This window comes from Octopus sinensis, linkage group LG3 (genome assembly GCF_006345805.1).
Source record: "Octopus sinensis linkage group LG3, ASM634580v1, whole genome shotgun sequence".
In the NCBI taxonomy this organism is placed as follows: Eukaryota; Metazoa; Mollusca; class Cephalopoda; order Octopoda; family Octopodidae; genus Octopus; species Octopus sinensis.
In genome coordinates this window covers 132,035,839-132,062,620 of record NC_042999.1, presented here as the reverse complement: position 1 = coordinate 132,062,620, position 26,782 = coordinate 132,035,839, and the positions used below count along the sequence as shown (strand labels likewise).

The window sequence follows — 26,782 nt, the reverse complement described above, 5'->3', positions numbered from 1 at the left end:
TAGATACACATAACACACAATCTCCATCATTACCATTATTATTTGCTATGCCATGCTTGCAAGAGTGGGAGGGTCTTCTCCAGCACTGAGTTTCACCAACTGCCATGATTCACTGTCATTTTTGTGAGGTCAGGTCTTCATCACTGCATCACATCTTTTTAGTCATCTTCAACAGGATCCATCCACTTTCAAAGATTTTCCCTTCTTCATACACCTACAATCCTTCATATGCATTTACGTGCTTGTACTCTCATGGATTTCTTTCTTGCACACTACATCGAGTACCTTATATACTCAGTTTATCTTTCAGATCATTTATAACTACATCATTCATCATCATCAGCATTTGTCATCAACATTTAACGTCTGTTTTCCATGCTGGCATGGGTTGGATGGTTTGACAAGAACTGGCAAAGCCAGGAGCCACACCAGATTTTATAGTTCATTTTGGCTTGGTTTCTACAGCTGGATGCCTTTCTTAATGCCAACCACTCCGCAGAGTGTACTGGGTGCTTTTTACATGGCACCATCACCAGTGCTTTTTACATGGCACCAGCACCCACACCAATGCTTTTTATGAGACACTTTGGTTTTAGGATTTCTATTCTGTTGTGGTGGTGGGTCTTCTCGAGTACAGCAATGCACCACATATTATAGTCCTCTGCCAGCTCCTCCATAAGCTTCAGCATTTTGAGATCAACCTTCAATTCATGTACACTAATATTACACATCTAGCGGAACACACTCACTTCATTTTTTATTAGTCTTTGCAAATCCACTGCAATCAAGGCCGACATTCCATTACTAAGCAGCACCACAGTTTGTATACAACCCCCATACAAATTGCCCTTCACTCAGAGAGTGAAACATTTTGTTACCAGCACAGATAATAGCTTCCTGAACTTTTTCTATCCTATCCATATTCTAACGACTCTGCTTTTGGAGCAGCCACCTCCACAGCTGATTAGTAACAAAAGTTAGCAACTACTTCTAGAGAGCCTTTCAGGTATTTAAGAGAATCTATTTCATGTGCACTTTTAGTGCTTACTGTACCTGTACAATAAGCACTAAACTAGGCACATGAACCCTACTTTCTCTGTTAGCTTGCTTGTGATTCAACAACACCTCTTGTATATCTAAGGGTTAGACCAATGCTCTGCAACCTTTTTTCACTTGCAGTACATTTATTTCTTTTCAAGATTTGGTAGCATACCTGAACTAAAAATATAACTAAAAGTACAGGGGAAAAAATTATATTCAGGTTACACTGCGGCCTCCCAATTGCAGAGCACTGGTTTACACTAAGTATATATTCTATAGAATTTTACTACTTTTTTGTGGCACTTCAAGCATGGTCATTTCCTTGATGGGTATAGAGTTTTATCTTCCTATTTACCAAAACTTCACTAAGTTTATTTTGAGGCCTCACCATTCTAAGTTTTGCTTTCAATTATGAAATTTCTTCTCTAAATCTACAATAAATTCAGTTATAAGAATTTTCTGCATCTCCAGCTAAGCAAACCATCTCTTCGTGCTACATGGTATTGTTCTGCCCTGTACTCCTTTCCTCCTGATTTTCCTAGTCTGTTTCCTCGCTTTTATAGCTCTACCTACAGTAATGTTCCACCACCACATTGCCTCTCAACTGGCTAGAAACTTGCAACAGACACAGATCTATTCTGTAGCCATAGGCAGGTTGACCTGTAAAAACTGCTAAGTTTTCGTCTGTTATAAACTACCATCCCCTCCCCCCACCTGTCATAAGCATCATCTAGTATTTTTATGAATTTACAAGCAATCAAAAGCTCTTTCAGCTTCTCTGTGAAAAGTAAATAAAATACAAAAAATATCGATAGAAACCTGAAGAATTCTCTATCCAGATATGAAATGATGGAATAAGAGGTTAGAAGTAGTTTTATGGCTTTAACAGGTGCAGTGTATCAAACACTAAACAATTTGTCTTGAGTGGTAAGGTATGAAATCTATTCCAGATTATAACATGATGGTGATGACGGTGACATTGTCATTTCAAATTCTCTATAAGCATCAGTCAAGTCTTAAAACCTCATCTTTACCAGATAAAGTACTTGATCGAACAATCCTGACAAATAATTAGAGTTGGAGGGAGAGGGCAGATGTTGGGTGACAACAAAAACAAAAACAAAAAAACAACAAACAAAAAAGCAAAAAAGAAAGAAAAAAGAAAAAATCATGGAAACAAGTTTAATGACAACTTACGTGTTGAGTGAATTCACAAGTGCACATTGTTTGTATGAGATCAGAAAACTTTGATTTTCAATATTAGTAACAGTTACCTAAGAGAAAGAGAGAAAGCAAGAAACAGTGAGAGACTGAAGCATCTGATTATGACATTTATTGGTTATCTATATTAAATATTATACTGAAGTACATATTAACACTCAATACACACAAATCCTTCTGATAAAATCTTATAAGTAATGAGGATATGTTGCGATGCTATATTCATGAGAAAAGTTCATTCATAGCAAATAAAGTGAAACATGCATCCATGTACACAAAAAAGGTTACATATGAACATAGATACATGGTCAATAAGTTTAGAAAAGTATGGGAAAACTTGAAACATAAACAGAGCTTTCTGTTAAGTGTAGTAATCAAGGAATAATTTGAAGTGCATTTTTTTCCTTTTTACTGTTTTTTTTCACATCTAAAAACATCAATTATAACGTTTTTTTAATTTTTTTTACTTGATTAAGCTGCAATGTGAGACCAAGTGAAATATATACAATTTTATAGTATGCTTTTGTCAAGGGGTTGGGTGTACTTTGGGTTGTAATTCGGAGTGGATCAATGATTACATCACACTGTTTACATTGGTTTACTGTGCACAGAGGTAAGATAAATTATTCAGTTAATGAATGGCATCGACATGGCAATCACTAACTTCATCATTTTGGGAAGACAAAAAACAAATTTTTTGAATTAAAATAAAAATGCTTTTGCTGGTTGTGAAAACAAAACAGTAATAAGTTTTGATTGACAAAAGTAAGATTGATGCCTGAGCTCAAATTATTGGTAGAAAGAATTCGAACATAAAGGATAATGTGTGTGTACCTATATATATTCATATATTTTTACATTAAATTAAAGGATCACTCAATACATTTTAGTGAAATACATATATATTGTCACAAAGAAAAGCTTTCCTTGTACAAATTATTATAATTTTTAATAATAATAGTAGTAATATTATAGTAATATATATATATATATATATATATATATATATATATGAGTATATATATATGTGTGTGTGCACAAACACACACACAAATAGCAACAAGAGAAAAAAAAAATCAATCAGTAAATCCTACTCTGCTGAAACAGTGATAAAAATAAGTTCTACACTAGTTTACAACATTTCTATATTGACACATGCTGTGAGTTGAAAAAAAAATCTGGTCTCTAGACTCCACAATTCACCAACCGTTAATATCAAACATTACAATTTTCACTTGAGTGACAAAAGTGCATTTGTTATCCTTAACTTAAGGATCACTTATCTCTTTCAAATTTTTTAGCGTTTGCAAACAATTCATATCTACCATAGACCACTGTTCCACTCTTTATGCCCTTATTCACTATTCACCACTACACCCATCTTTAATCATCCCTTACCCTCTCCACACACTCCTTCAACCCCTGCTTATTATCCGTTTTAATCTTTTGTCCTCTGTTTTCTTCTATTTGCCTTCCTGTATCTTGCAGACATACTAGTCCCAACCATCTTTACCTCTCCTTCTGGCAGTACACTAACTATAGCCACCTACCCTCATATAATCTAAAGGTAAGCCTTATATCTCTTCTGCAGCAAAAAGTCAGTTCCTATCCCTTCTTTCATATTTCAACTGCCAAACAGCTAGCACAAAGCTGCCTCCTTGTCTATCACATGTCCACTTAGTCTTTGGTCTTGCAAATTGCATGGTAACCTCACTAATGCTGGTGCTTTGAAAAAAGTAGCCAGTGCACTCTGTGAAGGGGTTAGTGTCAGGAAGGGTGTGGACATGTGAAAATCATACCAAAACAAACAGTGGAGTACAGCACACTCTCCTATACATACATACATTTCAATATGTACACATAAGCATACATGAACACACACACACAAGGATGATCTAACTGATGCCTATGGATACTATGGACTACATTGTAATCGTCCCAGGAATACGGACTGTGATCTTAAAAGATGTAGTCTGTAGAAACGTGAGCAGCTATGCATTCCATCCAAGGATTATTGTTATTATTACTATATACATACATATTCTGTTGTGTCTGGGGAGAGTCATTCTCTTTTAGTGCCTTATTATTTAACACACACACACACCGGTAAAATTTCCACTTATTTCTTATTTTTATTTTCTAAAATTTTCGTTGCATATTGCAACCTTTTCAATAGTCTCATATAAAGAATCTTGCAAACCAAATCCAAATCCAAAAACGAAACATACATACATATACATATATATATATATATACTACACTCACAGAGTGGTTGGTGTTAGGAAGGGCATCCAGCTGTAGAAACACCGCCAGATCTGACTGGCCTGGTGCAGCCTTCGGGCTTCCCAGACCCCAGTTGAACCGTCCAACCCATGCTAGCATGGAAAGCGGACGTTAAACGATGATGACGACGATGATGATATATATATAAATAAATAGTCTACCTATCTATACACGCATATAAAGAAAAAAAAGGCTTAGTGAGAAAAGAGAATGAGAAGAAAGTGAGTTAAACAATGCTGACAAGATAAATTTAATTGGAGCACAAAAATTGATTTATCAAGTAATCAATTGCCATTTATACATAGTGATTCGATTCTGTTTAGACAATATCTAGAGTAAGTCGCAAATCTAGTGAGACACTGGCTAAAGTAAGTTCTATTCCAGTGAGACTGTGGTGAAAGTAAATTCTACTCTGCTGAAACAGTGATTAAAATAAGTTCTACACCAGTTTACAACATTTCTATATTGACACATGCTGTGAGTTGAAATTCCATTAAGACATGGGTTTGAACATGATATACTAGCTTTGAAGGTCATATCAATTAAGTGTTTTGCAATCTCATAAAATGTAAAACTTAATCCACTTTATGAATATTTAAGAAACTCATTAAGCAACAAACTGAATGGCAGAAATAGGAAACCACTCCCTGAATCATAAAATATCATCTCATTCTGATGATTCAATGTAAAGCTAATTCTTTACATAAATTCAATCTCACCAACAAACCAAGATTTTATAAACAGCTAAAGTAGATTCATATTTAAATTATCAATATATATTGCATGATAATAAGAAGAGAGGAATCTATTCCAAACTGAGACAATGGAGCATGACATGGTCTTCCAACTCATGAGATCTGGTCAAAATGTCCAGCATGGAAAGCAAACAAATGATACACATACATATGCACACACACACACACACACACATATATATATTAGACATACACTAACATCGGTCTGGGTTGTAAACATATATAACTGAGACAAACAGTTTTTATTTATTTACATATTTCATTTTCCATCACAATTTTGAAACAGTAGTTAAAAGTTTCATATGGACCAATGACCAGTTCCTCTGTATGGAGGGGGAGGTCTACTCTACAGCTACAAGGTCCTCAGCTTGACTTCAATGCATAGCATTTTCAGTAAATGTCATTTTCTGTAACCTAGGGTCAACATACACTTTGTGCTTGAAACTCGGTAGATGGAAACAGTAAAGAAGCCCATCAAATGGATTGTACAGGTGACCCAGAGGTACACATTTGTCACACACACACAATGTCACAATGATTCTAACAGAGATTTACATTAATTTAGGTGCAGGTAATTCAGTTGATCGAACCCTCATCCACATATGACAGGGAACCATCCTAGAATACATTTGTGTATGTGTGTGTGTGAAGTACTTCTACAGTTTCCATCAATCAAATTCTAGTCACAAGTTATTAGTAAACTTGAGGGCATGGTAGAAGACACTTGCCCCAATTCCATGCAGTGAGATTAAACCAGAAGCCATATGGTTGTAAAGCAAAGGTATGTCTGTAAAGTAAGTCAGTAGAGAAGATTCTAGAAATAGATTGTTGTGATGAGGGTCACAACACTCCCTGCAAGAATAAACTTGACCAAACAACTTTAAATAGTAGCGGTCTGAGAGAGAAAGATGGAGAATAGGCATTAATTGAAGGAAATCGTAAGGTGTCGTTTTAATAATTTGTCGAAATATCGTTTGTTGGATTATGTATAGTTCATGGAATGTTTGTTGGATTGTTAAGTTGTTGCTACCCTGCTTCACTTATATATTAATACTGACATGTGGAAAAGAATTGGGAAACCTATGTTCAGAAAAACATCAAAAATTGCATGTGGCATTTTAGGATATTAAAACAATATTACTTTCAGATTTGTCACTGGCTCATTTCGATCCAGCAGCATAGACTGTTGTAGCTTCTAACACTTCTGAATACAGTGTAGGAACAATTTTGCTACACAAACATAAAGATGGTAATATGAAGGCAGTGGTTCATGCCTCACATGTTCTGACTGCAGAAGAAAAAAAATACAGTCAGGTAGTGAAAGAAGCTCCAGTGATTATTTTTGCTGGGAAGAAATTTTACAGATTTCTCTATGGTAGAAGTCTGTGGCTTCAGACAGACCACCAACCGTTACTACCAATTTTTGGATCGAAGAAAGGAATTCTTACCCATACAGCCAACAGATTACAATGCTAGGGTACAATATTGTTAAATTACAACTTTAAGATGGAGTACATTCTTTCTAAGGAAACTGGCTATGCGGATTGTTTATCTCAGCTAATTCTGAAGAATGTGGAACCACTAGAAGATACAGTGATAGCCGTATTACAATCAGAAAAGGAAATTAAAAACATTATGTGTAATGTCATTCAGGAGTTGCCAGTCACAGTACAAGATATAAAAAGTAAATAAGCGGAGGACAAATACATCATAAAAATGAAGAAAACTTTGAAAAATAAACAAAAGAGAAACACAAATGTGAACCATTTTTTACTCTGCAACAATGTAGCAACACACTGTGGAGTGCAGAGAGCAAGATGTGACAAGTAAGACATCTTGGTTGTCCAATGCATCATGTTTCCATCCCCAGTCATCTTGAACTGGTCTGGCAATAGATTAAAGAAGCTCATGGACAAGAGAATGGGGATGACAGTGTGCAACCCTTCACTTTAAACAAAGTCACTGCACAAGTCATCAAGCATATTTAAGAAAGACTTGGTGGTGCTTGTTTTTCCAATGGACAAACACGTATACTCTGGAGACATGAACATAGACCCTTGGGCAGGCAGTTTTCATTTGTCAATAAAACAAACTGACAGACTGGTATCAACAGACACATCAGTATCACCAGCTTTCAGACCAATCACTTCGGGCAGCAACAACTTGTTCATCCATCAAGATGCTTTGACATCAACAGACATGCCTACTTTATCACCTACTGGGTCACTCAATAAATGCAACCACTTCATTATATGTGACTAAATGACAATCACCATTCAGTCCCATCAACTGACTTACACCAACACTATATTAATAAGTGTCACTCTTAAAAGCACACATATATGTAAATTATATCATATAAATACACAAACATATTACTACTGTTATTATTAAAAATTATAATAATTTGTACAAGGAAAGCTTTTCTTTGTGACAATATATATGTACTTCACTAAGATGTATTGAGTAATCCTTTAATTTAATGTAAAAATATATGAATATATATAGGTACACACACATCTTTTATGTTCAAATTCTTTCTGCCAATAATTTGAGCTCAGGGCATCAATTTTACTTTTGTTAATCAAAAGGAGCATACCAATTTTCTGTTATACTGTATGACAAAATATGTTTCCAAAAAGATTACACTATGTAACATGATTTTTATCCTTGGGTAGCAACTGTTATTTCCTATTTGCTTACTTCTAGAAAGTATGAAAACTAGCTAATATTTCCTTCAAACTTTGCTCTTGTTGCATTTATTCAAACCTCAAAGAATTCTTCTCAACATATGGCTATGATGCTCCCTAAATACTCCTGCTCATGATCAGAGATGCCACTAAGGTCAAGCAACTGACAAGAAAATCTATTGTATTGAGCAGAATATTTGCTAGAATTATATTTCTGAAATGTAGTGGAAAATAGACCAGTTTCAAAACATTGATGTCCAGGTCAGAAAAGCAACAAAGTTTGAAGGGAATAGTAGTCATTTCCTTTAATTTCTAGATAGGAAGAAAATAGGAAATACAATTACTGGCCAAAGACAAAGAAAAAAAGAAGCTACACAGTGTTGTCAGTTTATGCATGCCTGTATACATACATACAAAAAAACACTAATCTCCTACAATATCTAGCCTTAGAATCATACTTATATCTGAACAGTCATCACAATAAATAATTAATAGACAATACAAATATGTATCCTTCTCTCTTCCTACCCCCCCTCTCTCTGTCTCTCTCGGTCAGGTAACCATGTACCTCCTCTATAGCAAGACACCTGTTTCTGCCTCTGTCATACTCTAATCTTTCATCATCTGACACAAGATCACCTCCTCTAATGCCCCCTCGCCTTCTCAAAATTCCTTGTCATGCAAGTTACTTGGTGGCCCTGCTAGTGCTGGTGCCACGTAACAAGCATCCAGTCCACAATATGAAGTGGTTGGCATTTGGAAGTGCATCCAGCTGTAAAAACTATGCCAAAACTGGCTTCGCCTGTGCTGATGCCACGTAAGAAAACACTCAGGTCACTCTACAGGGTGGTTGGTGTTAGGAAGGGCATCCCACTATAAAAACCTTGTAGCCTGGTGTAGTCTTCTACCTGGCTGGCTCCTGTCAAACCATCCAACCCATGCCAGCATAGAAGGCAAACGTTAAATGATGATGATGATGAGGAGGAGGAGGAAGTCTTGATGTAGTTGATTGACCTGCTAGAAATAGCAGCCAAATATCTCTTAAATCATACCATACCATCTTCAATAAAGAAAGGAATACAGACTAAAGCAGTCCTAGGTATACTGTGCCCAATAAATAAGGCAAGAAGGTCATAAGTTGAAATGCCTTCAGTTTTATAAAATCTGGGATTAACTAGCAATAAAACAGTTCTATCAATCCAGTCAAAAAGCCAATCAGAATCAAGACACAGGAGAAGAACCAATAAACAGCAATTAACAAACAGTCATTGCAAGGAGGAATATCCCAATGATATAAACCTACAAGCTATGTAAGCTTCAAAAGCCACAGAAGAGAGAGGTACTACTGTATGATAAAGTGATATAAAGTTGAAAAGAAAATATAAAAACCCAGATGGAGAGGCATCTATTAAATCAAATTCTCCACCTTGCCACTGCCACTTCCAGGCTTCTACATAAATTTTGTTTACCAATTTCCACTCACAAAGCACTGGTCAACTGGAGACTCCACTAGAGGACACTCACCAATGCGTTGTACAGTGGAATTACATGGTTGCAAAAGCAAACATTTTAACCACATACCTTGCCAGTACCTACACACACAAACACATGTATACACATTTTCATACCCACACATGTACAAGCAGTATACACACTCTCACGCAAACACATGTAAATAGTATACACAATTTCACACACACATGTACAGATTATACACAATGTCATACACACACAATATACAAATCGTATACACACATACAAACATACATGTAAACAGTATATACAATCTTGTACACACATGTACAAACAGTATTCACAATATCTCTCTCTCTCTCTCACACACACAAACATGTAATCAGTATACACAATCTCACACATACACAAAAATTTGGGAATGGCTATGCGTTCAAGAAAGTTTCCTTCGCAATTATATGGTTCTCGGTTCAGCCCCTCTGCACGGCACCTTGGGCAAGTGTCTTCTAATATATTCTTGAATGCTTTGAGAACAAAATTTCAGAACTGGAAACTGTACAGAAGCCTGTCATATATAATTTACTTTAACTTTTTACCACACAACCATGCCTGAGCCTATAGTTACACTCCCACCTGTAAGCCACAATGATAAAATGAAAAATTACAGATAAACTTACACTTTCCAGAACCCTAAGGCATCTGTCAACTTTTTCTAACTTCCTTCTGTGTGCATGGTCCATGGTATTTATGTAGTGGGATTCTAATGACTCTACACAAGAACACACTGAAACAGAGATGGGAGGGAGTATTATAGACATTTGTAATCATTGACAAAATTTAACAGAATGGTGGGTGATAATGATGATAATAACAGGGATGAGAGAGAGAGAGAGAGAGAGAGATAGGAAGATGAATGGAAGTGGAGGGTGAGAGAGTTGGGCCTAACAGAGGCAATGTAGCCAATGCTGGTGTCATGTAACTAGCAGCTGTGCTGGTGGCATGTAAGAAGCATTTTTTGAGCATTGGGCTTCACGGAGGCAATGACAACTGACTGAGACCTTTGGCAATATGCTGTGCTTGAGAAGAAATTGTAGTCATGGCAGATAAAGGTATTATGCAGATAAAGGTATTATGCAACTGGCACTTGTGCCAGTGGAATGTAAAAACACTCTCAGAGTGGTTGGTGTTAGGAAGGGCATCCAGCTGTAGAAACCATGCCAAATCGGACCAGAGTCTGGCGCAGCACCTCAGCTTACCAGCCCTGGTCAAACCATTCAACCCATGTTAGCACGGACAACAGATGATGATGATGATAATGATAATGAAAGAATGTGGGAGGCAAAAGAGAACAATAGAAGAGAAAGAGAAAGTGAGAGAAAGAGAAAAAAGACAGAGAGAACAAAAGAGAGAGTGAGAGAAAGAGAGGGTGATAGAGAGATTAGAAACCCTACCACCATAAACAATACAGTGTTAACATAACTTACCAGCATTAACAATATGGTCGAGAGCTCCAAGGGATCGTAGCTCATTCTTGAAGACATCTGATGCATTACGAGATGCAGCTATAGTCAACAATGATTCCATTGCCAAATTACCCGTCTGAAAGTAAAGGTGATTCCATTATCAAAATGAATCTCTGTATAGTCATGGTAGGACAGACTAGTCCACTTAGTGACATTAGGGGGACACAGAAAAGAAATTTTTAATTATAACCAAGATATGGTAGAGAAATAATATTGGATAATGATTAAACAAATACTGTATAATAAGCAAGCAGATAAATGCCCAGGCGAAGATACCATGAGCCAAGGAGATAATCTCTAACTTGACATGTTAGAAACAGTAGCCACATTCCACTTAAGACTACACCCTCATTGTCTTTTCAAAAAAAAAAAGTCTCAATAGATAGATAATGTAGTCCTGCAAACTCCTAAATAGATGAGATAGTCATAGCTGGAATGTCTACTAGATCAGAGTAGATGTTGAGCTAAACAATGACAACAAGAACATGCATGGTGTTCAAATTTGCAGTGGTACCACTTTCAATCTACTACCACATGGGGTTGATATGTAACTGTATCTATAGATGGGTCCTCTGGTATCCCTGAAGACATACGATCAAACCTATTGTACCTACACAGTAACTGATCTTTTCTTTTATCCTTTCTCTTACTTGTTTCAGTCATTAGACTGTGGCCATGCTGGGGCATTACCTCAAAGAATTTTTAGTTGAAGGAATTGACCCCAGTGCTTTTTTTTTAAAGACTGATACTTATTCTATTGGCCTCTTTTGCTGAAATGCTAAGTTATGGGGACAAACACACACACACACACATGGGTTTGGTAAGTGTCAGCACGTGAAACTCTTGGACCTTGAGTCACTCTGTTACTTTTGCTAAATATTAATATATATATATATATACAATGGGCTTCTTTCAAAGCTTGGTTGGCCTGGGGTTATAGTAGAAGACACTTTCCCAAGGTGTCACACTGGGATTGAACCCAGAATCATGTGGTTAAGAAGCAAGCTTCATACCACATTGCCATGCCTGAGCCTATAGCCACACATATTTATACAGTTTCTTCAACTATTGATAATTTTTTCAACATAGATAGATAGAAACTGAAAAAACCTGTCACACATATATATGTGTGTGGGTGTCTGTGTTGTCTCCTACCATGACTTGACAACTGGTGTTGGTTTGTTTATTAAAAAATTAGTACTAGGCTTAAAAAATAACAACTAAGGTCAATTTGTTTGACTAAACACTTCAAGGCAGTGCTCCAGCTTGGCCATAGCCCAATGACTGAAACAAGCAAGAGATAAGAGATAAATAGGTGCAAGCTTGGCTGTGTGGTTAAGACTATCACTTTGCAACCATATTGTCTTGGGTTCAGTCCCACTGCACAACATCTTGGGCAAGTGTTTTCTACTTCTACTATAGCCCTAGGCTGAACAATGTCTTGTGGGTGAATTTGGTAGACAGAAACTAAAAGAAGCCTGTCATATATATGTGTGTATGTGTGTATTTATCACCCAAATTCTCACTATTTGACAACTGGTGTTGATTTGTAACTTAGCAGTTCAGCAAAAGATATTGACAAAATAAGTACCAGATATGAAATAGGAAAAAAAAAAAAAAAAAAAAAAAAAAAGTGTCCCAGCATGGCCACAATTCAATGACAGAAACAAGTACAACACAAAAGCTAAAAAAAACCACCAATTAAACTTAACTAAAAATAATCTGTAAGAATGAACTGCCGTGTATTAAACTCCTAATTAATATAACAAATGCTGTATATTTGTTAAATAATTAAAGGCAGCCAATCAATCACATGGCGTTTATAAGTTTTATGTGGACTCGTCCATTTAAAAAAAAAAATATATATTGCAATTAAAATAAATGGAGGCACAATTGATTCCACTGCTACAGGATCACAGTTGATGTTGTTACCCCTTCTTATACATTCTGCCATTGGTTGTGCTTCTGTTATGGCAAAAAAGAAATTCGTAGCTTTCAGCTATTTGATCCTTGTTCCTATACTGGTGCTTATGAAATACGCAAAATTACAAAACTCGACATGAACTGAAGATGCATTTTACAACCTGAAAGTTGTTGTTCAGCAGCAATTTAACTCTAACAGAGCAAGCTTATGATCAAAATTGGTCCATCCATGACCACCCTCTCCTATGTTTTTTTTTCTTTTTATGTCTTTTAAAGATGATAGTAAGTGATTTCAATGAATAACTTCTATTTCTAATAGGTCAAGCAGCCGCGTAGAGACTTACAAAGTTGGTTCGAAATTAGTGAGTACTAATAGATCAGTGCGTGCATTAATACAATGACTCAGCAATTAACTGCCGTGGGTGGAGTGGGGGTTGAGAGCACTGTCATCTACTAATATAATCCCATTAGTCGATGATGGTGAATCATATTCATTATATCACAGTAGCAATTAGCCTTTCACCTCTCACATAAGAGGATATTGACATTAAATGATGAACTGATACAGCGATCCTGTCATACTATATAACTGAACACTGGCAATATAGAAATTTTTAACAAATTCAGTAACCATGGGTACGGGTATGTGGTTAAGAAGCTTGCTTTGCAACCATGTGATTTCAGGTTCAATCTCACTGCATGGCACCTCGGGTAATTATCATTTGCTATAATCCCAGGCTGACCAATGCCTTGTGAGTGAATTTGGTTGACAGAAAATGTGGAAGACTGCCGTATAATATATATATATATACATACATACATACATACATACATACATACATACATACATATATATATATATATATACATACATACATATATATGTGTGTGTGTATATATATATACACACACACGCATGTATGTAAATATGTCTATGTGTGTCTTTGTGTCTGTTTGACAACTGGAGTTAGTCTGTTTATGGTTCGTCAACATTTCCATGGCTTAGTGGTTTGACAAAATAAACCAATAGAATAAGTACCAAACTTTAAAAGGCAAAAGGCATATACATCTGGAAGAGGTGGAAAGAAAATCCTACAGCTTCAATTAGTTAACCCTTCATAATGTTCTAATCAATGCTCAAACTTCACTTACTTAACCCCTTAACTGTGAAATTAAATTTCATGGTTACTTCAGTAATGATGTTGAATATCTACGAAGAAAATAGAATCAAAAATTTTTTTGCAAGTTACACTCTCACTACCTCTCTCGAGAAAGAGAGTGTTTTCAGACGTGATATTCCTCAAAAAAGATTGGTATATAAACTTCTTTCTGCAGTTAAGGGTAATGAAATTTTCAGTGGTCATATCTGATTTCTGCAGTAAAAGAATTAACCCTTTTGATACCAACTTGCCTGAGACCACTCGAAGTTCTATGACATAAAGTTACAGTTTTAACATGGTCTAAATTATAATCTTCCACCAAAATTTTATGTTAATTTGTTCCAGACCACAGCTTATGAATGAAAAAGTTATTTCACTAAATTCTTCATTATTTTAAAAATTAAATGAAACAAAGGCAGCATATGTTGACAGAAATATGGTAACAGAAGAGCTAAACTGAGTAAGTATTACCTTGAGAAACAAAACATAAAAGAAAAGAATTTGGAAGTGGAAATACTTACTGATATAGACTCGAGATCAATTTGTTTGGCCATTCCTATTTTATGACATTCTTTGTACAATTCCATCACTTTATCTTTCATCCGGACATATTCAGTGTTGTCTAAATCACTGTCACTCTCCATTTCCAGTAACTGCACAATAAGACTAAGTGTGTCCTGGCCAACATCGTAGCTGAGTCGGTCACGCATTAACATAAACATTAGGGTTGCTGTGCTCAATGCTAAACTCTAAAAGAAAACAAAAACAAGACTAAAAAAACAACAAACACATACAAAACAATCCTCTTTAGGACAAGTAATATCAATATTGATTTCTGGCAGAAATATTAGTGTACAGGGCGAAATGCTTAGCAGTATTTTGTCTGTCTTTACGTTCTGAGTTCAAATTCTGCTGAGGTCGACTTTGCCTTTCATCCTTTTGGGGTCAAAAAATTAAGTACCAGTTGCATACTGAAGTTGATCTAATCAACTTGTGCCCTCCCCCCAAATTTCAAGCCTTGTGTGAAAAGAATATCAATATTGATTTATTGATTTCTAATGCAGACACAAGATAACACATTTGAGAGAGAGAGAGAGAGAGAGAGAGAGAGAGAGAGAGAGTGAGAGAGAGAGAGAGAGAGAGAGAGAGAGAGAGAGAGAGAGAAAATAAGCAATTATATCAATAAAAGTAATTAACTGGTACTTATTTCATCAACCCTAGAAAGATGAAAGGCAAAGTCAATCGTGGCAAGGTTTGAACTCAATTTAAAAATCATAACTAAATGCCGTAAGCCTTACACTCTACCAACTGATTCTATTAATCCAGTACTCTTAACATAATACTGATTTCTACCATTGGCACAAAGCCAGAATTTTGGAGGAAAGAGTAACGAATTAACTCAAACCCAGTATTATTTTTATCAACTCTGAAAGAATGAAAGATGAAGTTGATCTCAACATGATTTGAACTTAGAACATAAAGAGCAATAAGAATAACTACCACAAGGTATATAACTGTTCTGCCAATCCACAGACCTGAAGGTAATGCAGGTACAATATTAATGCTCCAGACACTGATGGAGTGGAACCTCTTATAATCTGTACAAATTTACAAGTAGGAACTTCAAATTCCTGTGGGCCACCAGACTTGTTTACTGAGCAGCCCTATTTTACAGTACCTTGCACAGTACACTATTAATAAACTTGTAAGACTGAGGAAGACATGGGATGAGGTGGAAAAATATGATCTCTGGATGTTGAGTCTCATGAAGGTGATGACAAGTGATTGAGACTTCTGACAATTTGCTGTGCTTGAGAAGATATGTCATGCTAATTGAAATGGTGGTTGTAGCTGGTACTGGTTACACATAAAAGGCACCTGTGTTGGTGACACATAAAAGGCACCCAAGCTGGTGACACGTAAAAGGCATCCAGTACACTTTGTAGAGTAGTTGGTATTAGGAAGGGCATCCAGTTGTAGAAACCAAGCTAAAACAGACTGGAGCCTGGTGCAGCTCTCTAGTTTACCAGCTCCAGTCAAACTGCCTTACTCATGCCAGCATGGAAAATGGATGTTAAATGATGATGATGATGTCAGTATAAACAAATCCAGCATAGCTAGTCACTAAAAACTAGACTCTGTCTGAGCATCATAATACACTCTAATATGTAAGTTCATTAGAACACATTCTAACATGCCAGCACATTTAGAAAAATACTCCCAATTATGTTTAGACATTAGAAGATACTCTCACATGCCTGTGGTTATAAGAAAATATTCCAGTTGCTAAGAAAATACTTCAGTTGCTAATGAAATACTTCTAACATGTCTGGACACTATAAAATAGTCCTGCATGTTTGATAATACAAAATGTTAGATGGAGTGTGGGAATCAGAATACAATATGAATAACAATGAGTTCCAAAATAGATTCACTTTAAAATTCAGCATAATATGATTTGGTTCTGGCTGCAAGAAACATTATCAATGTCGTCAACTGGTGCTCTATGTTAGCAAAATACTGCAACAGCAGCAGCTCAATGAGAACAGGACTTTAAAAAACAATTTGTACATCTTTTATATAGACATCACCTGTAACCACCAATGGTTACATTATAAATAGATAAAATAAAAATAAAAATCCCTGTATAGTATGTAAAAAACCCAACATAAATGGGATAAGAGGAATAAAAGACAGACAAATGGGTAACGTGAGTTTCCAACAGGTAGACAAACACTTGAAAAATAATGGATAAAGTGTAAACGCAAAAGTTGTGCACAAGAAATAGTAAACTGGGGGGAAAAAAAAGAAAAGCAGTAGACTAACATTTCAGGTGAGCCCTTTGTCAAAATAGAGTAAGAATCAAGATAAAAGAAATGATACTTATTTGAAGGTATGGTAATTTGATCTGCTAGCAGCCACATATACCCCAAATCACTCCCTACTGGAAGCATGGGCACCTTTTCTTGAAAAGTGGGCTGCATGAGACATGCCTCATCATAAGTAAAGCCACACTACAAAAAACAGGCAATTTTTGATTAGGCATGCCATTCAGAGAGTCCTGTGGGGCCAGAGTTCACTCATGACAGCCCTACTGTTTTAATAACAAGCAAAGACACATTGGATAATGTAGTCCTTGACTGACTATGTCTGAATATGACAGGCAGGTTAGTCAAGAGCTGTTAATATCTTTGATCTCTGAGGCCTGCTTTGTCAAGGCTGAGGTAGGGTTAAACGATACTAGCAACAACTATAAAACAATGTTAAAAGACCATACACTACTACAATCCAATGATTAAATCTCCATCTTAGTTGATTCAGAAAGCATTTCTATCAATTCACCAGTTCTGATAGTATAACTCTTTAGCATTCTGATTACTCTGTTAAATGTATTCCTTATTTATTCCAATTGATTTGGCTAGAACTGGCCTCTCACATTCACCCTACAATGTCATTCCAAATATATATTGTCACATCATTGAAACCTTTGAATACAGGATTAATTCTAAACATTGTGAATAATTAAACATTATATCCGATAAAGAAATCTGACTGCTAAAGGGTTAAGTATGCATTATCTTGTAGTGTTGAGAGTTAAGTAATGTGATTGCATAGTTTTAGAAGACATAGTATGGTGGGTGTGAGGGGTTAAATCTGGCTGGTTTGAACATAAAACATGCAGAATATTTGGACCTGATATGGCCAGTTTAACCCTTTAGCATTCAGATTACTCAGTCTAATGCATTGCTGTAATGCTTATTGACTCACATTATTTTCAGTTAATCATGCATCATCTCATAGATTTGACATTTTGATGATACGATTGTTTGTTTTTAAAATGACAGGTGTGAGAGATAACATCTGGTTGAATTGAACATAAAACAAGTAGAATATTTGGGCTGGATATGGTTGGTTTAAATGCTAAGGGGTTAATTTCATCATCATCATCATCTACTGTCCGTTGTCCATGCAGGCATGGGTTGGATGGTGTGACCAGAGCTGGCAAGCTGGGGGGATGCACCAGATGCCAATCTGATTTGGCAAGGTTTCTGTGGCTGGATGCCCTTCCTAATGCCAACCACTATAGAGAATGTGCTGGATGCTTTTGTGACATTGCACAGATGCTTTGTTGTGATGCTGCAAGGGCGCTTTTATGTAGCACTGAATGGGCACTTTTATGTGGAGCCACATGGGTGCTTTTACATGGTACTGAACAGGTGCTTTTATGTGGCACCAAATGGGTACTTTTACACGGCACTAAATGAGTGCCTTTACATAGCACTGCATAGATGCTTTTATGTGGCACCAACTGGGTGCTTTTACGTGACACCTTCTCTAAAACGAAATATTTACCTGATCCATTACCTGTCAATTAATTTTAGGTTCTTTATATAATTCTACCCAAAACTATCTTACTAGACTGAAGAGGCTAATTTTCTTAACTACACTTATTCACTACTTCCAATATTATCATGTTATAACATTCTTTCACTTCTTTATCAACTTCTGTCAGCAGTAACCATGATCAAATACAGTGATAATCAACACTGTCAAATGTAACTGAGATATGAACACTATCTATGAACACTCCTGTCAGTTGTAACTAAAAATCAATGGAATCAAGTTACACCTATAATACTGTCTGTCTGATATAACCAGTCACTTTCCCCAGATGCAGCTAGGATCAATCCTATCAATAGCATCTACAACTTGTCAGATCTAACAATGATCTCACCTGTCACTGATAGCTATGATTAACCCTTTTGTTACCAACCTCGCTGAAACTGGCTCTGGCTTTGAGTACACATGTCTTGTTTTCATAAGTTTTGAATTAAAATCTTCCACTAAACCTTAGTCACAATTTATGTTCCTAACACTAGCTGAATGATAACTAAGTTATTTTACTAAATTCTTTGTTATATTTAAAGTAACTGAAAGAAACACAGAGCATCTCAAAATAAATACGGTAACGAAAGGGTTAATTACAATCAGTTTTAGTTATGATCAATATTCTTAGCTAGAATTACGATACCTCCCAGTGGGGACATGCAACTCAGTGGTTAGGGTGTTGAACTCATGATCATAAGATTGTGGTTTTAATTCCAGGATTAGGCAACATGTTGTGTTCTTGAGCAAAACACTTCATTTTATGACTCTCCAATCCAATCAGCTGGCAAAAATGAGTAATCCTGCAATGGACTAGTGTCCTATTCAAGTAGGGAATATATATGCCATGAAATCAGCCCTATGAGTTGGTATGACTCAAGAAGGTAACTTTACTTTACCATAAGATGTTGCTTTGAGAGTTTCTCTTGTATAAGAATATGATCAATATGGCTAGTTGTAACTATAACAACCTGCTAGTTTCACATGTATCTTTGAGAGCTTGTGTCAGATGTAGCTATAAGCACTAATGTTAGTTATTATGAGCACCTAGACTGTTGTAATTATGATCAATACTGTCAGCTATAACTATGATTAATACTGCCAAATATAACCATAATGTCTTATCAAATGTAGCTTTGGTCAAAGCTGTCTGTAAAAACCACGCCAAAACTGACCTTGCCTGTCCTCATGTCATGTAAAAAGCACTCAGTCCACTCTGTGGAGTGGTCGGTGTTAGGAAGGGCATTCGGCCATAAAAACCATGCCAAAATGGACACAGAAGTCTGGTGTAGTCTTCTGCTTGGCCAGCTCTTGTTGAACTGTTCAACTCATGCCAACTCATGGAAGACAGACATTAAACAAAGATGGTGGCGCTGATGATGAATATTGGGTTATGACCAAAAGAGCATGGTCACAAATACAAGTGGCAGAAATGAGGTTTGCTCTGAAGGATCTCTGGAGTAATGTTACTTGACAGGGACAAGTAGCTCAAAGATCAGAGAGTCTCTTCAGGTTGAGACACTACTTCAATTCATTGAGAGGTCACAGCTTTGATGCTGGGGACATGTGATTAGAACCTCACAGGGTAAAAAAAACAAATGTAAGAGAGGATTCTTCTAGCTGAGTTGACTGGCAGGAGACCTAGGAGTAGACTAACAATGAGATGGCTGGATAATATCCATGGTCATGCTTGAGCATCCAGCTAGAAAATCTAATGGCAGTTACTTCTGATAGTATTTTATGGAAGAGATGACTAACATCTCTACTCTACCACCTGTGACCCTTCCAGGAATAGTAGGTAGAGAAGATGGATGGATGGATAAATAATGTTAGTAGCAGTCTTTATCAATATTGTCAGGTGTAGTTATGAACACTTCTGTGTTGTAGCTACCTTGAATAACATTTTAGTGTGGTAGCAATAATTTCAACAATATTCTCAGTTTGTGGGGACAGCTAAGCTGTAGGATCAAGCAACTGATAAAATGCTTACAGCACCAACTCTAGGTAAAGAGCCCCTTCGGTCATGAATGACCATGGGATTGCACCTAGAAAGTTAGCCTCAGGCAAAGTCATTTATGGAAGACCAGCAGTCACCCATGCATACCAGCCTCTCCTCTCCATGCTGCTGATATTATCCACAAGAAAAGCAAAGGCCGATACAGCTTGGCACCTGTGACGTCACAACTCATTTCTACAGCTGAGTGAACTGCAGCAATGTGAAATAAAGTGTCTTGCTCAAGAACACAATACAACAGCCCAGTCCAGAGAATTGATCTTACTACTCCATGATTGTGAACCCAATACGCTAACCATTGAGCCATGTGCCTTCGTTACACCAATTCTAAAGTATAAACAAACATACAGTACTGAACAATCACTATATATACAATATAAACACAGAGGTAGGACACAATGCTCTACTACATATAAGGTGAACATATATGAACAGCTCAACACATAAGTGTATATAGTATAAACATGTATCACTCAACATACTACAATCCAAAGAGGAAGTATACATGTACAACCATATCACACTATGTACAGCTCTGTATGATGTGTACACATAATATGTACAGATCTAAATGTAACTATAGATAGCATTTTACCTTCTAATACACATAGCAGTAGATCAGTGGTTCTCAATCATTTCTCACCTATGGACCCCTTTGATTACTATCTTACTCTGGTGTCCCCATCCCATAGCCATTTGATGCTTAAAAATTAGTTTTAGGGTTAGGGTTAGGTTTTAGAGATACTTCGTTTAAAATTCCTATTTTGTTTTTCACACATTAACTTGCGTAAGTTGAACTATGTAAGACTTTAGAGAAAGAAATCTTGCTGTTTCATGTCATAAATACATCTAGAGCAAAATTTATTTATGGACCCTTAATATACTACTGTGAATCCCCAACTTACTATTTTGCTTCCACAGACCCCTCCTCCGCTCAAATCTTATACTGCTCCCACTAGGGATCATATGGACTCTGGTTCAGAATCACTGCACTAGATGAATCCATGTATTATTGTCAGATAAATGGTGACAATATCAGTCAGTAACAACCTACTATATTGTCTTATACACCAGGCCAATGAATCCTGCTTTTCTTCTTGTTTCAAATCCAAGAGCACTGTTCAATAAATACTATGGGCATTGCTGGAATTGAAATGTTTAAAAAAAAAAAAAAAAAAAAAATCCATAGTGGGGGTGAGGTGGGAGAATGGAACACAGCAGTGCTGTTATCTATAAGGGTTTACTTATTTACATCAAGTAGTAACACCTTAAAGTGAAGCAGACTGATCTCTTGGTGACAGGGTACAAACAGTTGTTCTTTTCATCTGGTGGCTATCCCAGTACCTACTATGATTTTATGCTATAGCACATTTGAGCTAAAACAATTACAGGAGAAAGGAAAAGTGGAATACAAGAATAACATGTTGCTGTTACTTAGCAACCAGATCAGGCATGATCCAGTAGTAGACTTATAATCAAAATCATTACAGCTTGGACCATATTATTATTATTATTCTTTAGGCCATCAGTTACACTGTCCAACAGCTACATCTATCCATACATGCTTTCTGATGGAAAGAGTGTAATTTGAGAAAAAGTTGGGTGCTCTTTTTAGCAACTCAAGCAACAACTGCACAGAAGACTAGCCAACAAACAAGCTAAATATACAGTAGCTTGACCTGCTGGGTGAGGGCATGTGGCTCTGTGGCTAGGATATTCGACTCACAATCATAAGGTCCTGAGTTTGATTCTTGGTAGCGTGTAGTGTCCTTAAGCAAGACACTTTCTTTCATGTTGCTCCAGTCCACTCAGCTGGTAAAAATGAGTAGTACCTGTAATTCAAAGGGCCAGCCTTATCACATTCTGTGTCATGCGGAATCTCCCTGAGAACTACATTAAGGGTACATGTGTTTGTGGAGCGCTCAGCCACTTGTGTATTAATTTCCTGAGCAGACTGCTCTGTTGATTGGATCAACTAGAACCTTCATTGTCATAACTAATGGAGTGCCAACCTGCTGAAATAGCAGCCAAATTTCTCTGAAATCTTACTCATCCTGCTATTTTAGACAAATACCACATTAGATAATATAGTACAGATTTCTCTGTACACAGGAAGATGGGATGGTTATGGCTGGAATGCCTTTGATCATAGGTCTGCTCAATCAGCACTGAACTGTGGCAAAACAACAACAACAACAGCAGCAGCAGCAATAACAAGTGTGTACAGCAGCCCTCATTGGCTGGTAGATCAATTGATAACACATCTGGCTTGGAAGCAGGCAAAAATCTCAGGGTGTTATTTCAATTATCTGTTCTCCCCTTCCATCTCTGATCAATCTCTCTGTCAGATTTGATGGGTGTAAACCAACATTCCTAATTCAACAAATTATTTCATACATCCAATGTTGATGTTAGAATAATTATACACCATGCAGATTCACACAAAGAGATACAATGGAAAGACATACATTTCATTATTTATACATATTAAAAATTGATGATGCTTTCTACACATCGCATGTGGTATGCGTGTGTGTGTTGAACACATGATTCTAAGATTGTGGTTTCAATTCCCAGACTGGGCAGTTTGTTGTGTTCTTGAGGAAAATACTTCATTTCACGTTGTAGTACGATCACTTTGATACCTAACATACGCCACACAGTGCACCTCTGTACAGGGAAATGTCGATCTGATGGAGGGAGTGAACTTAAGATACAGCACAAAAAATTGATCGCTATAAACAAATCTGTGCTGAAGCTTCCTTATCTGTCATTTACAAAAGAGCAGTCCACAACACGCACACACAAACACACATGTGCACATGCGCATATGGCACCGGCACTCTGAGGGTTCCAGTTGATCCAATCAATGGAACTGCCTACTTGGGAAATTAATATGCAAGTGGCTGAGCACTCCACAGACATGTGTACCCATAACATAGTTCTCAGGGAGATTCAGTGTGACACAGTGTGACAAGGCTGGCTTTTTGAAATATAGGTAGTACTCATTTTTACCAGCTGAGTGGACAGGAGCAATGTGAAATAAAGTGTCGTGCTTAAGGACACATTTCAGCAGGAATTGAACACACAAACTTATATTCATAAGGCAAAAACCCCTAACCACTAAGCCACACACCTTCATGCATATACATATAGAGTATTTCATATGTGTACAAGTTAGGTGTATAGCTGTTACTGAAAAATTTAGAGCATTCTGTGTCAACATAGCATAATAAAGTGCTCCCTTGAAGAACTGCTTTGGTAGAGCATCCAATTGTACTATGAACACCTATTGCAGAAGATACAAATAACACACAAGAGTAAACACATGCATGCATGCATATATGTTTAAGGATTGTTAATATTTGAAGAATTCTGGCATCACCATTCACTAAAGAATCAATGGCATGCTAAGATGAAATATAAGTCAGTAAAACTATTAAGTAATTTGTTGATTCTAATATTGTATTGCCATCTTTTTTTTTATGTCCACTTTTACAGGTTGGCATGAGTTGGACAGGACCTTTTTAATGCTGTGTTTTATGGCCAGATGCCCTTCCTGATGCCAATATTTTTAGTTGCCTCTTATGATATACTCATATTTCGAGTTCTATTTTTCCTGTTTGCATCAACATACCTGCACATACACACACACACACACACATCATGTTAAGACCATGTGTACTGGTGCTATGTAGAAATCACTGGTGCTGGTACCACTTAAAAAACATCCAGTACACTCTGTAAAGGAATTGGCATTAGGAAAGGCATCCAACCATAGAAACTGTGCCAAAACAGACAATTGGAGCCTGGACAGCTCTCCATTTATCGGCTCCTGTCAAACTGTCTAACCCATGGAAATTGGAAGTATGATGATGATGATATATATATATATACACACACACGTATAGTGTACTGTTCTGTGATGGTAAGATCAACAAAAAAAGGACTCCAACTGGGAGATAAATATTATTTGATAAATACAATATATATTTCTATGTGTTACTATTAGTTTCATAGGCTGAGAACATACCAAACATTGCTTTATAACATGTCTGATGTCCCAGCACAATCATCTGATACTGCCCACATGGCACAACAAGCTAAAAATGGGGTTAGGGAAAAAAAAAAGTGAGAATGAATTTGCAGTAGAAAGCCAAGCAGAAAGCTAATAGTAGTACAAAAAAAAAACATACTGTGTTTATAAAATAATATTTATCTCTCACCAGATGGAGCACTTTTTTTGTTGATCTTACCATTATGGAACATTACACTATATACCTCTGCACTAGGCTTTCTATGGCAAATTCATTCTCGCTTTTCTCTCACCCTCTTTTTAGTTTGTTATGCCATGAGGGCAGTGCCTGATGATTGTGCTGGGATACCAGACATGTTATAAAACAATGTTTGGCATGTTCTCAACATATGAAACTAATAGTAGCACATAAAAACATATATTGTGTTTATTAAATAATTATATATATATATTAAATGCAGAATGCCTCATGAATTTTCATGTGATTCTTGTGTAGCCATGTACCAATAAGAAGGAAAAAAAAACTTGATTAATTCTGAAAAGAAAGAGATTACCAGAATAACCATTTTTGCAAAAATGAATTAAAAATGGTGAAGTTCTTAACTGAGCTGCAATACATTGAAGTTAAAAGTGAAGATTTTTTGAAGAAAACTTTCTTTTCCCCCCTCCACTCCCGCTCAGATATATGAAAAAAACAATATATGTATATATATATATATTTACACTTACAGGATTGGAAGAGGCATCGTGCAAAGCAGTGAATATTTTAGTGATACATCCATGGGCTCGTAAATGCATCCGAAATGCAGGCATAGTACATTTGGAAGCAATTCCAAATGCGCTGTAATAAAAGAAATATAAAACAAAATATAGAATATGCAATATAATAATAAATTACAGAACAACATCTGAGATCAAAGGCATGAATTAGAAGCATTTCTTCTGGAAATCAATAAAATTGAATATCGGCGATATTTTGATAATATTAGAGGGTAAATGTAAGTAGTGAGTGGAAATAGTTGAACAAATTCTGGTTGTCTATTTGAAAAAAACCCAAAAAACTAATGCCGAGAGAAGGTTTAAAAATACTCTGCTTCTGCTTTTTGTAGTTACCCTTTTACTATAGTCAGTACCAGATCTCTCCCTCAGTATCTTCCACCATACCTCTTCCCACTCAGTAATTTTCATTACATCTACCTCTTGCTATTTTCCACTACATCATCCCTTCAATACAGTTTCCACTACAACTACCCCTCGCTGTTTTCCACTATATCATCCCTTCAATAGCTTGCACCAGTAGTTTCCATCAGACCTCTCCTTCAGTACAGTTTCCACTACATCTACCCCTCAGTAGCTTCCACCATATCATCTCTTCAGTATAATTGATTATGCATTATCTCATAGCTATGAGATTTTAACAATATTGTTTATTTTTAGAATGACATTGTTGGGAAGGTAAGAGGGACTGAATCTGGCCAGTTTGAATATAAAACATGTAAAATACTTGAGTCGGATATGGCCAGTTTAAATGTTGAAGGGTTAAAATCCTTGATCCCTACACAATATTCCTGGTACACAACATTGTATTACCCCTGATATACTTGTATTCCAGATACTTCTGATATCTAGTTAGTAATTATCATTGATACCCACCCAATGTGATATCCTAAATCTTAGATACCTCACATATATCTGATATACTCTGTAACTGGCTTCAGCCACTGGACTAAGGTCATGCTGGGGCATTGCATTGAAAAGTTTAACTGACCTCATTGGGGAAGTAAATAAATCAACACAAAGACAAGCTAGTAGGAGAGACAAACATGTACATACACATGTTTGCATGCACATGCACACACAGTTTTTACATATCAAATGTGTTCACGTGACATTTGTCAACCTGTTGCTACAGTAGAATATAGTAAAAGACACTTGCTAGAGATTTTATTAAGGAGATGAACTGAACCCAAAACCAATTACTTTCTAAGTGGAGCTCTCAACTACTCAGACAAGTCTGCATTTATTGCTATGGGGATTAAAATATCTGATTGCACAAAAGTAATGATGGAAGCACTCCGTCGGTTACGACGACGAGGGTTCCGGTTGATCCGATCAACGGAACAGCCTGCTCGTGAAATTAACGTGTAAGTGGCTGAGCACTCCACAGACACGTGTACCCTTAACGTAGTTCTCGGGGATATTCAGCGTGACACAGAGAGTGACAAGGCCGGCCCTTTGAAATACAGGAAGTAAGAGTGAGAAAAAGTTGTGGTGAAA

The 26,782-nt window shown here is 36.5% G+C and overlaps 1 protein-coding gene across 1 annotated transcript in view; it reads right to left on the bottom strand.

The window, feature by feature from the left end:
• Nucleotides 1–26,782, bottom strand: part of LOC115209096 (wings apart-like protein homolog) — a 201,977-nt gene that overhangs the window by 31,352 nt on the left and 143,843 nt on the right. The window contains exons 6-10 of the mRNA XM_036501343.1: nucleotides 25,235–25,346; nucleotides 14,591–14,818; nucleotides 10,948–11,062; nucleotides 10,141–10,247; nucleotides 2,239–2,315 (exon numbers count right to left, since the gene is read on the bottom strand). Of these exons, the coding sequence (XP_036357236.1) occupies nucleotides 2,239–2,315; nucleotides 10,141–10,247; nucleotides 10,948–11,062; nucleotides 14,591–14,818; nucleotides 25,235–25,346 (639 nt within the window). The remainder of the gene's footprint in view (nucleotides 1–2,238; nucleotides 2,316–10,140; nucleotides 10,248–10,947; nucleotides 11,063–14,590; nucleotides 14,819–25,234; nucleotides 25,347–26,782) is intronic.